Source organism: Cynara cardunculus, unplaced genomic scaffold (genome assembly GCF_001531365.2).
Source record: "Cynara cardunculus var. scolymus isolate 2C unplaced genomic scaffold, CcrdV1 Un_Scaffold_2491, whole genome shotgun sequence".
Classification (NCBI taxonomy): domain Eukaryota; kingdom Viridiplantae; phylum Streptophyta; class Magnoliopsida; order Asterales; family Asteraceae; genus Cynara; species Cynara cardunculus.
Genome location: NW_020201111.1, coordinates 60,062 through 75,307, shown reverse-complemented (window position 1 = coordinate 75,307; position 15,246 = coordinate 60,062). Strand labels below are relative to the sequence as shown.

The window sequence follows — 15,246 nt, the reverse complement described above, 5'->3', positions numbered from 1 at the left end:
GTTCGGTTCGTTTACAATCCTAACAGTTGTATAAAAACTAGTATGTAAATCTATGAGGCCGCTGCTCTCAAAGTCCCTTGCATACATCAGCTAGGAACACCAATATGCACAATATAATGAATTTTGGGAACATCCAAGAGTGGTTAAACAAGTTTAGAAAGATAAAAATATGAAAGGAAAAAAAATACAAGAAATCCTAACCTCTTCAGCAGTGATAATAACCTTGATATGCTGCCATATCCGATCCCCCAGTACATCACAAGAAACAATCAGTAGTAGAAAAACCAACAAATCAGAACTAAAGAATTTTCAGCCATAATCTAGTATACAAAATGTGCGTTTGATGATGTATTGATCTTTATAACAATGATATAGATAACAAAACATGTGTTGCTGTTTTATGACGATATGCAATCAACTTACAAGAAGCGTAGGTTTACTTGACATCAATGTACAAGTCGATTCATGAATTTGGTCATTCTGACAGGTTTACCCAACATCGATGTACAGATGCATGAATTTCAGTCATTCCGACAGAAATTTACTCGACATCAATGTACAAGCTGTTGATGCATGAATTTGGTCATTCCTACAAAGGCGTACCCGACATCGATGTACAAGTCACTGATGCAAGAAGTTGATCATTCTGACAGAGGTTTACCCGGCATCAATTTATAAGTCGTTGATACATGAATTACTCTACATCAACGTACAAGTTGTTGATGCATGAATTTGGTCATCCCGACCTGACCAAAGAAACGACGATAAACCATTCGAGACTATGTTTTCCGATATAACAAAAACTGCATCAAACATAAACATATAGCGCATACTTCCTGTACGATGATTCTACGGGCAGAAACCTATCTATACAACAACAACAACGACAACATTACAATCAACCCTGAACCGCCAATTCTTGCAAATGCTCGATAAATGCTTGCAAACTCACATCATCCGTCATTATAACCTCCGACCCATCCACGTAACTCGACTTATGGGTTGCCGAAGGGTTCAACTTGGCTAAAAGAAACCTAGCCTGACTACCATGCTGCTCACACCTCACCAGTTTCGGAACTGGGATCCGTTGCGCCACCAGCTGCTCCACCTCCACCTCCGGTGCTTCCAACAACTTTCGGAAATTCTCATGGTCTGGGTCTCGGTCATACCCCAGCTTCTTCCATTGAGCGATCTTGGATCCGTAGTGAATAACGACATAGAAGTAGGAATCGAATAGCAGAATTACATCAGGAGATAACGAGCAAACATCTAAAAGAACGGGAATTGGAGGGCCGTCAAACGAGTATTGGGAAAGCGTTGGTTGGATCATTATTAACGACCCCACAACCCCTTCACGGGTTAACATCAGCTGGAAAAATGTGGTTTCATCCGGGCTGCTGTTGAACACGTCAATGAACTGAGATCTTCGTAAGTGATACATGAACTGCGGATAGAGCGAGAAATTCGAAGAAAGACGAAACGATGACGGATCTTCGCAGATGTAGTCTCCGAACTTTGAAGCGAAGCTAATTAGCTCCTTATCAAGCCATCTCACCACCTCTCGGGGGAAATTCTTTTCAGTTTCGTGAACTGCAAGTCTAGCCATGACTATGGCCGCGGTTTCTTGATCAAACCCTGCAGCAATTTCTGGTGCACCGCAACCGACCCACCGTCTTGCGGCAGATGTTACTCGTTTGCGAATTCCCATGTTTCCATGTCGGTATTTCGTTATGAACTGTATAAAGAATGCAGTCCCCGGCTGCGCTTTCTGCTCGTCACTCACTTGAAAAAAGAATGTGATGCACGTTTTATCAGTCACTGTTCCAAGCTTCCAAATGTTCGTTCCACCTTCACCAATCTCCTTATCGCTCACCAAACCGTTCTTTTTCCGGAGTGAAACACACGGACCGATAGCGCCACATATTTTCACGTCTTTCGTGGTAATTATCTCGATAGTTGCATCAAAACACATATTCAAGAACCCTTCTTCGTCTCGACTGAAAATGTAACGCAAACATTTTCTAAATTGATCCGATTCAAACGATTCCGCCAACATCATGAACCCACCCGATTTTTCAACTGCTGCCCGCATCTCCGTTGCTCCAACTTGATCCAGAGAACATGCAAACAGATCGAGCACCATCGATAAATCTGTTAATTTCTCCGATATTTGTTTGTAGAACGCACAAGACTTCCAGTAAAAAGAAGCATGACCAGTGTTTATGTCTCGATGAGTTCTAATCGATTGAGTTAGATATTGGCTCACGACCATCCCCGGTCCCATAGTTGCCGGCCCAGATGTGAATACCATTATGTGGGACCCAATGGTGGCCGAGCATCCTTCTAGAAGGGCTACGGCAACTAGTATTGCAGCACCAGTACAACGTGGAGACCGATGGCCTGGTGTGAGCGGTGATGACTGGTGTATTTCTTCGATGGTGGTGGTAATATTGAACTCACATTCAGAAACCGGTAGAACAAAGCCATGTTTTTGCACCCCCTGCGGTTTTCCGAGATGTTGCCTTGCAGATGGATGGATCCCCAGAAGATCGATGATCTGAAATTGATGAAAATAGACAATTACGAGTACTAGAAACACCGCAAATCCACTGGAAATATGAACACCATATGGAAATTTTATAAGGGTTTCAATTTCACCTATTTTACAATTTAAATGTATTAATGAAAGAAATACACACACACACACACATATATATACAGACTCCCAATCAAATACACACCCACTAATTCCTACAAACCATACTAATCATTCCTACCCTTCATCCCTTCCATCAAGATTACAATCAAGGGCACCTGAGTCATTCTTCCATGGTGAAATTTTAGGATATATCTTCTTCCTAAAATATATCCGTCTTGGAGTCGGTATTTCGATCAATATGCAACAGTTTTCATCTCTCCACCCTTTTTGTTTTCTGGCGACTTAAAGGTTTATTCGACTTACTTGACTGAACCATCTGCATAAGCCGGAAAATTCATGTTTGTCTTCTAGTAGGGGGTTCTGGTATGAAGTGTGATATTTTTGGTTGCCCAGTGACCGTATTACATGTTCTCTTTTAGGTATCCAGGCCAGCTTACACACACCGACTAATCCCCCGGTAGACCACAAATGACCTGGAGTCATTGCAGGTGGATTTGAACAAATGGAATATGATGAAATTTCCACCACATCTCCTTGAGAGCCTTAATCAGTAAGCCACAACCCAATGTGATTTCCATTACATGTTTGCTATATGTGGGTTGTGATTTCACTGAAGCCAGTGGCAATCAGCTCTACTAACATGCCATGATAACTCACCAGGTGTTATTGTAATAATGGAATCACCAGTTTGACCAGAAACACACTTTCTGAAGCAATTCTTGCAGTCAAAAGAGGAACAGAAAATTCCAATTCCATCTAATCAGTCATGATTTCTGGATAGAAACGGATATGTCTACAGTGTACCTTTTCCTTTCCTATAAAATAAAGGCTTCCCCTTCTTTTGTAACAAATCCTTGGAAGAAAATAAAATCCTCTTCTATACTTTCTCTCTTCTATTCTTGAACTGAATTACTAATCAGATCATCCTTTGGGACAATGAAGAATTTGTGTCTCTAAAAAAATATTCAAATGAATTTTCAGTAAAGCATGAATGAATACAAGAACTTCTTAGCAATAATACAAGTATTTATGGCAGTTTTGCAGAGCTCCGAAGATTGATAATATTTTTGAAAAAATTGCTAGTGCCCTTGATATAAAAAATGATGTTCTTGACAAAAAAATGTAAATTTTTTAAATTAAAATGAAAGGCGAATGACCTATGAAACTCATAATTATGGAGGGATCTCAAAGCAACAAACGAATTTCAGTTCATGAAGAAAAGACAAAAACATCGCGCTACTTTGACTAAGATAAGCTTCCAACAAACCAGAAGTCTTTTAAGAGTTATGAACCCTAATACTTATGATACAAACATTAATGGAGTGTTTGAACCCTAACCGCTCCTTTATCCCATATCTACTACCTTTCAGGTTTCTTTCAGTTACAGGCCTATCTATTCAACTCAGTGTGTGGTCGAAGTTAGGTGTTCCTCCATTCATTGAGTTTTCGTCTAAGATAGGCGGTTCTTGCAAATGGTGGATTACTCTGCAGGTTTTTAGAGTCCTCATTTTCATACTAATCAAAAACTTCTGTTCAAATTGGCAATTCTCATTCATATTCGTTACTTTCCCTATCGTCAGAATTATCACACCCCTTGTCATTTCCAAGTTTCATAGGATTCTTTTCGTCATTTGCATCATAAATTGCAAGTCCCCCCCCCCTCTGTCAGGGTCCAACCATCATCGCTTCCGACTGCTGCTTTTAGGATTTTGGTTTCAATTTATTGGCAAGTAGGTTCTGGTCTCAACTCTTAATCCAATGTTGGTGTTGCAATCTTTGCATTATTGGAGCTTGAGTTCTTTTTGACTTTGCGAGACGGTGGCAAGATGGTAAGAATGTATGTTTTCTTTTGTTAGTGGGTTTAGTTGTAGTTGTTATTTCACTTGTAGGGTCTACTATCTTTGTATGTTCCTTTGCAGTTTAATAAAGAAATCCATTATGTCCAAAAACACATTTTTTGCTATACACAACTTGTCAACAAGTGTTTTGCTGGCCAACATTCTCTATAAATCATGACATGTCTCACCATCATCTTATAGAACTTGCCATTCAGCTTAGAATTAGATTAAACTTTCCTGACCAAAGCATGTTGCATTTCATCAATCCTATCTCTCCATATTGAATAATACTAAAGGTTATTAGATAAGTGTCATATTTCCTAATGTAAGTATTTATAGTCCTTTGCTCAGTCTACATACATAGATGACCTCTTTTTAGGTTCAACCACATAATTTGAAGGTGTTACCTTGTCTCTAACACCATAACCAATGTGCATGTATACCACTAAAAGTGCATGTTGTGTCACTTGACACTTCTAAACATTAAATGTTGTGCTTGATATTCAATCCCCATTCCTGGGTAAGGTTTATTTGTTAAGAGTTATTTATGTTCATTAAAGGTTATTATGTGACAATCATCCTCATAAGTGTTTGCCTTGTCTCTACCACCTTGACCAATGTGCATGTAAACCACTAAAAGTGCATGTTTTGTCACTTGAAACTTCGAAATATTAAATGTTATGCTATTCAATCCCCATTCCTGGGTAGGGTTTATTAGTTAAGAATTTTTTATGTTCATTAAAGGTTATTATGTGACAGTTATCCTCGCAAGTGTTTATTGTTAGAATACTTCTACTTATAAGTGGCCTTAAACCATTTAGACTAACAATATTTAACATATGGTATAAGTAATAATTATACCCTTAACTATGCCCTAATGACATCATCTATCCTAACTAACTAATGGCAGCTTTTTTGATGGAAAAAACTGCCATATAACTAAACTATAAATAGGTGGTTTTTTCATGTGTGAGATGTCATAAGAACACAAAAGAAATCAAAATTTCTCTCAAAATAATAACACCATAATTTGTTCAATCCCTCCATCGCATTGTTGGCATCATCACCGGAATATTGACTCATCCTAATGATATGGCTTCATCATCTAATGTCAATCAGAAATCGATACTACCAAGTAAGTTTTACTCAATTTTATAATGATGATTGATGATCTTGAGTTTAAATCCTGTTAGATGTTTTAATAAATTAACATGTGGTATCAGAGCCATGGCAGTTACATGATAAATATGTTTGTGAATTGTTCTCATGCTCATCGTGTTCATAAAATAACCAAGAAACAATTCTTGATGCGAAAGAAAATGGAAAGTGGCATATGAATCACTATTAATTTTCCATTTCACAAAAACCTTTTGACCACCACTGTAAGGATATTTAATCCTCTGTTTGTTTTTTACTTCTCCACCAAAACACCACTGGCGGCATATCATATAAATGTATAATATGATTGTATGCTTTCTGTATGACTGGATAAGATATATAAATTACGAAAGTATGTCATGAAATAATAACCAAATATTTAAATGACTTTTAATAGAGACCACATGTTTGAAATCTTCTGTGTGTAAGAATTGATTCTTGCAGTGCATAATACATACTTAAATACAGTATGTAAAACTCTTAATTGAAACCCCATGTCTTTGAAGTAATTAACCCAACGGAAGATTACTTAAACTAAAGTATAATAATATCATGTTGTAAATTGTTTAAATTGTCACTCAATAAACTCAACGGCAACTTGATTGATGATTTAATCAATGAACTACAAGCATAACTTGCATATTCATTACTTTTCTGCCCAACGGTGATATGTGATATTTGTGCATGCGTAGTTTAATTTGAGATAGCTTATTCTTTGTTGTCAACTGAACCAACGTGAGGTTGATGACTGGGTACGATATCTTATAGACCTATTATTTGGTGTAAGTAGTAGGTTTAAATTATCTGTACCGATATGCTTTATGTTACATATATGTCCCTTCATTTTAATTTTATTTTACTTAGTCTTATTTGAGCATGCATTTAATTTTCAATTTATGCCAGCATCTACTTTATCCGGAATTGAACCTTAAACTGGTACTAACTTCGCAACATGGAGAGATCAAGTGAAATTGACTCTCGGAGTTATGAACCTTGATCATGCGCTTCGTAGTGATCGTCCTGCTGCCCTTAATGATAAGAGCACAATGGATCAAAAACATGCCTACGAACAGTGGGAGCGATCTAATCGCATGTCACTCATGATCATTAAGAATTCCAAATCCGTTGCTATTCGAGGAGCCATTCCCTCCGAGAATGCAAAGGAATACTTAAACTTCATAGAGGAACAATTTAAAGGTACTTCGAAAGCTCATGCAAGTACCTTGATCCTTCAAATGTTGACAACTAAGTATGATGGAGTCAGTGGTGTGCGTGAACATATCATGATGATGAGCGACATGGCCAATAAACTAAAAGGCATGGACATGGAAATTAGTGAAGGTTTTCTAGTTCATTTTATCATGACATCTCTCCCTATGCAATTTAGTCCTTTCAAGATCAATTATAATACGCAAAGGAGAAATGGAAAATGAGTGAACTAATTGCCATGTGTGTGCAAGAAGAAGAACGCTTGAAAGTTGAAAAGCCCAACATCGCTCATATTGCCACAATTAACTCCAAGAAAAGGAAGGGATCATGGAAGGGCAAAGGTGTAGTTGGAGATAACTCTACTCCAAATAAAGTCCAGAAGACGGGTGCAAGTACTAGTTCATCATTTCGAGGAGGTCCGAAATGCAAATTTTGCCATAAAAAGAGGCATATTGAAAAGGATTGTCATAAATTTAAGGAATGGTTAACAAAGAAAAGTAATATTCATAATTTTATGATTTACGAGTCTCTCAATATTAATGTTCCAACTAATACATGGTGGATTGACTCTGGATCTATGGTTTACATTTCTAATTCATTACAGGGATTCCATACAATCCGGAGATTGGAAATAAACCAACGAACGGTTAAAGTCGGGAATGGTGTTGATTTGAACGTAGAAGCTGTTGGAACCCTTCCATTAGTATGAGAGGGCGGCTTCTATTTGAATCTTTATGAAACTTTATATGTACCGAGCATGACTCGGAATTTGATATCTATATCTAAACTAAATAATTATGGTTATACATTTACATTTGGATACAATAAAGTAATTATTAATTTAAATTCCCAAACTGTTGGAAGTGATTATTTAGATGATAACTTATATAAATTATGTTTAGATAACCATTTTTCCGAATCTCTATTATCCTTTAATGTGAATGAGAATATGACTAAAAATAAGAGAAAACGAGATTTAGAAACTTCATCTATGTTGTGGCATCAACGTTTAGGTCATATTTCACGAGAAAGAATGACGAGACTCGTGAAAGATGAAGTTTTGCCAAATCTTGATTTCTTGGATTTTGGAAAATGTGTAGAATGTATTAAAGGAGAGATGACCAAAGGAAATAAGAAAGGGGCTACACGAAGTAGCGGATTATTAGAATTAATAAACACCGATATATGTGGACCTTTTTCCTGCAGGAATTGAAGGTCAAAAATCATTTATTACCTTTATTGATGATTATTCGCGATATATGTACTTGTTTTTAATCAAAGAAAAATCAGAATCACTTGAAATGTTTAAAACATTTAAAACAGAAGTTGAAAATCAACTTGACCGGAAAATTAAAGTGATTCGATCAGATAGGGGAGGTGAATACTATGGTAGACATACAGATGTTGGTCAATCTCCTCGATCTTTCTTTGACTTTTGTAAAGACCATGGGATCATAAACCAATATACCATGCCAGGTACCCCTCAGCAAAATGGCTTTGCCGAGAGGAGAAACAATACCCTTATTTATGGACATGGTTCGTAGTATTCTCGCAAATTCAAACATTCATGAATTTCTTTGGACTGAGGCATTAAAAACGGATGTCCACATCTTTAATAGAGTTCCTTCAAAATCTGGTCCAAAGACACCATTTGAAATTTGGATGGGAAGGAAACCTGGTTTACGATATCTATGGGTTTGGGGATGTCCGGCCGAAGCTAAATTATACAACCCTCAATTGGGAAAACTGGACTTAAAAGCCGTTAGTTGTTACTTCATTGGATACCCCAAAAGATCAGAGGGTTATCGATTTTATTACCCATCACATAGTACCAGAATTGTTGAGACTAGACATGCAGAGTTTCTTGAGATTTCTAGCAATAGTGGGAGTAGATCATTTAGAAGAATTGAATTACAAAAGGCTCGTGATGAGGCACCTATAATTCATGTGCCCATCTCGATCGACAAGCCACTTGTCACCTCGAGTGATCATTTAACGTCACAAAATGAGAATATAATAAATACCGAGGTAAATGAGTCGGCTCCTCATGAACCTCCTCAAGAAATTAATGTTGAACCTCACGAAACTCAAGAGCCTATACGTAGGTCACAACGACCTAGGCGGCCCACAAACTATGACGAATATTTCATTTTTTTGAATGAGGCCGATTTTGATTTAGGGAAATGTAACGACCCAACATCCTATGAGGATGCCATTACTTGTGACCAATCAGCTCATTGGAAGGGAGCTATGAAAGATGAGTTTAGTTCAATGAATAAAAATAACGTTTGGGAACTTGTTGAATTGCCAAAGGGTGCAAAACCCGAAGGGTGCAAAACCCGAAAGGTGCAAATGGGTATTCAAAATCAAACTTGACTCAAATGGAAATATCGAGCGATACAAAGCTCGTTTGGTTGCAAAAGGATATACTCAAAAGGAGGGCATTGATTATAAAGATACATTTTCTCCTGTGTCGAGAAAAGAATCCCTAAGAACCGTAATGGCCCTTGTAGCTCACTTTGACTTAGAGTTACATCAAATGGACGTCAAAACTGCTTTTCTTAACAAAAATTTACATAAAGATGTGTTTATGACCCAACCGGAAGGTTTCAAGTCTAATGGTCAAGAACACTTGGTCTGTAAACTCAAGAAATCAATTTATGGGATTAAACAAGCATCTCATCAATGGTATCTAAAATTTGACGAGGTAATGAAGAATAACTTCATTAAAAATAAGGTAGATCAGTGCGTACACCTCAAGATGAGTGGGAGAAATTTCATTATACTTGTGCTTTATGTGGATGATATACTTTTGGCAAGTAATAACGTTGATCTGTTGTATGAGTCAAAATGTCTTCTTTCAAGAAACTTTGACATGAAAGATCTCGGTGATGCTTCGTATGTTATTGGAATTGAGATTCATCGAGATCGAGCCAATGGGATATTAGGACTATCGCAAAAGGCCTACATTGAACGTGTACTTAGTAGGTTCAATATGCAACATTGCACCCCCTCCGTTGCTCCTATGGTTAAGGGTGATGTTTTCGGGTCTTTCCAATGTCCGAAAACTGAGGTAGAACATGAACAAACGAGGCTCATTCCTTACGCTTTTGTGGTTGGAAGCTTGATGTATGCTCAAGTTTGTACTCGACCGGATATCGCATATGTGGTTGGCATGCTAGGCAGATATCAATCTAATCCTAGCCTAGATCAATGGAAAGTTGCTAAGAAAGTTTTACAATATCTACAAGGAACAAAAGAGTACAAATTAACTTATAGAAAATTGGAAAACCTTGAGGTGATCGGATATTCCGACTCGGACTATGCAAAAATGCAAGGACGATAAAAGGTCAACTTCGGGATATGTATTTATGCTATCAGGTGGGCCTATTTCTTGGAGAAGTCATAAACAACAACTGACGACGACCTCAACAATGATGGTTGAGTATGTAGCAGTTTATGATGCAACATGCCATGCAATGTTGTTGAGAAATTTGATTAGTGCACTCAAAGTAGTCAACTCTATTTCAAGGCCAATAAAGATTTACTGCGATATAGTGCAGCAGTAAGCTTCTCGAACAACAATAGTTCAAGTGGAGCTGGATTATATCTCTATACAAAGTATTTATTCGTACGAGAAAGAGTGGAGGAACAAAGTTTATGAATCGAGCACATTAGCACTCACGATATGCTTGCGGATCCCTTAACTAAAGGTCTACCACCCAACGTATTTCAAGATCACATCGCCAAAATGGGATTTAGACGAGACCTTACATAATGTTGTAACTAGTAAACTATTCTATAATGATGTTTAGTATCAAAACAAGCGCTTGAATATCTAATCCTCCATTAATATGAAGTTTGTCTGTATTAGCGTTCAATTGTGTACACTTATGTTTCATTATGGACAAACATATTTATTTACCTCATTAATTTATTGTCATTTTGGCTTAACCAAATCATAAGATTTCATACTAGCATCAATAGTATAAAAGGTGGGGGTCTTGTGTCAATTGCGACACTTTAGGCTGTATTTTTTTTGCTTTGGTGCTATTGTGGAATTATGATGAATTGAATGAACTTTATATTTGGCCAAGTTAATGGTTAGTCTGCATATCAATGGTTATACGGCCAAGTGGGAGAATGTTAGAATATTTCTACTTATAAGTGGCCTTAAATCATTTAGACTAACAATATTTAACATATGGTATAAGTATTACTTATACCCTTAACTATGCCCTAATGACATCATCAATCCTAACTAACTAATGGCAGCTTTTTTTATGGAAAAATCTGCCATATAACTAACTATAAATAGGTGGTCTTTTCATGTGTGAGATGTCATAAGAACACAAGAGAGATCCAAAATTTTCTCAAAATAATAACACCATAACTTGTGGAATCCCTCCACCGGATTGTTGGCATCATCACCGGAATATTGACTCATCCTAACGATATGGCTTCATCATCTAATGTCAATCAGAAATCGATACTACCAAGTAAGTTTTACACAATTTTTATAATGATGATCGATGATCTTAAGTTTAAATCCTGTTAGATGTTTTAATAAATTAACATTTATAACCAACAAACCATAAGCTACTTCAAACAGTTCTTCTCGATTCGTATCACCATACCTCAAACTCCTGTTAATCATTTCACAGCATGTATTGATGTACAATCTCTTTCAATGATCATTGAGATCTAACCCAAGTTTTTTGCTCATTGACACAACCTAGATGACTTCTTTAACGTCCTCCCTGTATTTATCTTCTTATAAATTCATTCAGCCTACGGAAAAGCATAATCACTAATGCATCTAGATTGATGACATTCAGAAGCCATCGAAGTGACATATTCAGTTCTTCGGCTAATATGATCTCATGTCTTGTCTCTTGAATATTGATACCAATTATATTAGTTTTAGGCTCTTATCTATCATAACTACCGCATTCCAATCTTTTCCTAAATATCCCCCCTCCCTCTTGCTTTTCCATTTTCTATGGGCAAAATGCAACGAAGTTTGCCTTGGTTCCTAGTTGGCATAACAAAAAGAAATTCTCGATCAATGTAACCAAAGTTTCAAAATATCCTATTTAATGTAACAAAGTTTCAAATTCCCTATGTTTTCCCATTTTGACCGATAACATGCTAACTTGTAACATCTGATAACATAGATGTCAAGTTTATCTTCCACTTCGCGATAAACCTTTCGTGAACACATATCCACGTCACTAAATGTTACACGAACAGTAGGTTACCAGTCAAAATGGGTAGAAAATATAAAATTTTGAAACTTTGTTACATTAATAAGGATATTTTGAAACCTTGTTATGGCAACCAATCTTTCTCATAGTTTCCTTGTATGTAACTAAAAAGATTGCTTTCCTTACAGAAGGGAAGAGTTAGATAGCTCATCCGAATCGACAAAGAATAGTAAATAGTAAGCAACGGAAAGAAAAGAAGAAGAAAAGGAGCAATAAGTAGTATGAGGTAGGTACATAGTAACATAGAACAGATAAGGAAAAGCACACACCCTCTAACTATCAGAGGACTCTAGTAACTTAACCTTCATCGTTTAGCTTAATCAGACCTCCCCTTGAGCTCTTACTTTCCCCAGATAAATGTCAACTAAAAACGTGTGAAATTCAAGAGCCCTGTCAAATCTATGCATCAAAGCATTTGTTGTGGTTTCCTAGCAAAAGAAAGGATTTTGTGCTTATACATAACTCTAGCATGTACCCCAATGCAACACGAAACCAGACCCTCCCCCCATACACACACATAGTGTGAGCTGCAACTCCTACTGATCGGATATTCAAACAGCTCTAAACAACCAAAACTACATGAACCTGTAGCAACATGCCTATTGTGATCAAAGACATGTAAAAGGTCCACTTCCAATCCAAGGTTAATTATCCTCTATGTTGCTTAAATGCTTTTGCTATGGATACAAACGAATGTTGGACTTCTATCAGCAACTGTCAAAAGCCTACTCACATCAGTTTATAACTGGAAGTCCTATGAGATCATGTCACCAATTCAACATGCCTATTGTAATAGCTTATGCAACCATCAAAAGAAAGGGGATAATAAAAAAGGCAAAACCGTTGCACCAAGGCTCCTTGGCTTTGCAACAGTTGGAGAGGGAAGTCTTTTATTGGTGGTCTTTCCTTCATATGGCAAAGACACTATTTATTTACCTACAACTAGTGACTACATCCAAGCAAACTTACCAGTTGATTTACTTGCAAACCCACAATCTCAACTATGATTTTTGAGAACCAACTTAAATAACCAATCCATACGTTCATTCTAACTATGTCACAATTCAAAAAATTGCATATTTAAGTAAGATTTAACACTGAACTTTAATACAGTGCATATGACACTAAGTATACCTGGGTAGTAGAAAGCTTGCGTTCTCCATGGAAGACAACTACCCGCAAACACTCTGTAAACCCAAGATCATACACCCTCACCATGGAATCAAAAACGATCAACCCCACCATTGCATTTTCCGGCAACTGTGCAACAATCAGCAACAATTCATTCTTAAGTGCTTGAAGTTCATCTTCGCTCGAAGAAGCATCCACCACAAACACAAACACAGCACCAATCCCCAAACTCCGCCCTCCTAGTGCTCGCTGATCCAAACTCGATAGTGAAGATGAAGAAGACGAACAAGAATTGGACTTGGTCAATCCCAAACCGTTACTGGTTCCCCAATTATGAACCGGATTAGAATTCATCCGGGTCGGAGTCATCAAACCCTGATGACCCAATTGGTATTCAACAGTACTGTAAGTTGGGAAAAGCTCAGCGGGGATATTGTTTTCGCCGATTTCAGCATACGATCTGGGAAACGAATTTTTCTGATAGCAAAACGGGCAGACCCAGATTCGAGAAGGGTAATCAACACGGGCGTACGGGTTTAAGACTGACCCACAACGGGAACAGATCAATGGGTCATACGATAAGAGTGGGAGCTCGTTGAATTTCATCAATGGAGTTTGCATTATCGATAAAGGGATTACCAGGTTGTTTGATTCGGTTTTTGATACTGGCCATGAATTCCATGACCAACGCAAGCCTTCGATTGCTTCCAATTCGACGAAATCCATTTTAATCAACAAGAAACTAACTCGGAGTTGCGATCTCCATTGGCATTACTTTCTTGGATCCAAGGGTTTCATCCACGTTTATGATTGTTTAAGGAAGCAGGGCAAAATCCTCTACAGTACAGCGGCCGGCGGAGTATTCAAACATTTTAATCAATATACAAAAAGAGAAGGGTTAATTAGCTTATTTTTACTACTTTATAAACCAACCACTAGCTTGGATACCGTGAGGATAATTTTAAAAAATCAAATTATGTCAGAAAACTTATTTTACATGTGGAAATGATAATCGAAAGTACGATATTATTTTAAATTTGTATTTTTGAAATAACTTTAAAGTATAATTTTGAAAAATAATTTTTCAAACTTGAATTTAAAAATGAAATTATATTAATAATTAATTAAAATGAAATTAACTTTACAATAAAATTATATTTAGAAATGAAACTATATCAATAAATTGAGTTTAAACTTAGAAGTAAATTTAGAATGACTTTTCAGACTTGTAATCTTGAAATAACTCTAAATTATAACTCTGAACAAATAACTTCAGACTTGTACTTTTGAAATAACTCTGAAGTAAAACTCAAATTTCAGAGCTCTGTATAGACAAGCTAGAAGCTCTGTATGCACTATGCAAAGGCTCTACATGGTGCTAAAAAAAGACTTCAGAGTTCAGATGAGCTAACTATGAAGAATGATTATTCATACTCGTACTCTAGAAATAACTCTGAAGTAAAACTCTGAAGAATGACTCTTCAGACTTATACTCTTGAAATAACTCTGAAATATAAAATCAATCTCACTAAATCAGAGTTTAGACTTCTAAGTCTGGAAAAAAAAAAGAACTTCAGATTAGACTTGTAGAAAACTTCAGAGTTCAGACTTTTAATTCTGAAAAAGAAGACTTCGGACTTCTTTTTCTAAATCTAAAAAAAGACTTCAGAGTTTAGACTTCTAAGTCTAAAAAAGAAGACTTCAGAGTTCAGATTCTAGAGTTCGGGTGAGCTAAGTCTGAAAAGGCAGACTTCAGAGGTCGGGTGAGCTAACTCTTTGGAATGACTCTTCAGACTTGTACTCTTGAAATAACTCTAAAGTACAACTCTGAAGAATGACTTCAGACTTGTACTCTTGAAATAACTCAGAAGTAAAACTCTGAAGAATGACTTCAGACTTGTACTATTGGAATGACTAGGAAGAATGATTTGAAGAATAACTCTGAAGAATGACTCTGAAGAATAACTCTGAAGAATGACTCTGA

At 36.8% G+C, this 15,246-nt stretch overlaps 1 protein-coding gene across 2 annotated transcripts; it reads right to left on the bottom strand.

Annotated features, from left to right (window-relative positions):
* Positions 1-276: 276 nt before the first annotated feature.
* On the bottom strand, positions 277-14,071 carry LOC112503074 (protein transport protein SEC23-like). 2 transcript variants are annotated; one of them, XM_025107138.1, is made up of 3 exons: positions 13,902-14,071; positions 13,266-13,391; positions 277-2,557 (listed from the first exon to the last, which is right to left on the bottom strand). In XM_025107138.1, exons 1-3 carry the CDS (start codon positions 13,986-13,988, stop codon positions 899-901), a joined length of 1,872 nt encoding a protein of 623 aa, XP_024962906.1. In that variant the 5' UTR covers positions 13,989-14,071; the 3' UTR covers positions 277-898. The 2 variants fall into 2 exon arrangements, with proteins under 2 accessions (XP_024962906.1, XP_024962905.1); XM_025107137.1 differs by having other exon boundaries at positions 13,266-14,071.
* Positions 14,072-15,246: the final 1,175 nt, after the last annotated feature.

Coding starts and splice junctions, on each gene's coding strand:
- LOC112503074 (XM_025107137.1), bottom strand. CDS start 13,988: ATGGATTTCGTCGAATTGGAAGCAATCGAAGGCTTGCGTTGGTCATGG. Junction 2,558..13,265: donor GCAAGCTTTCTACTACCCAG/GTATACTTAGTG, acceptor CATCAATTTCAG/ATCATCGATCTTCTGGGGAT.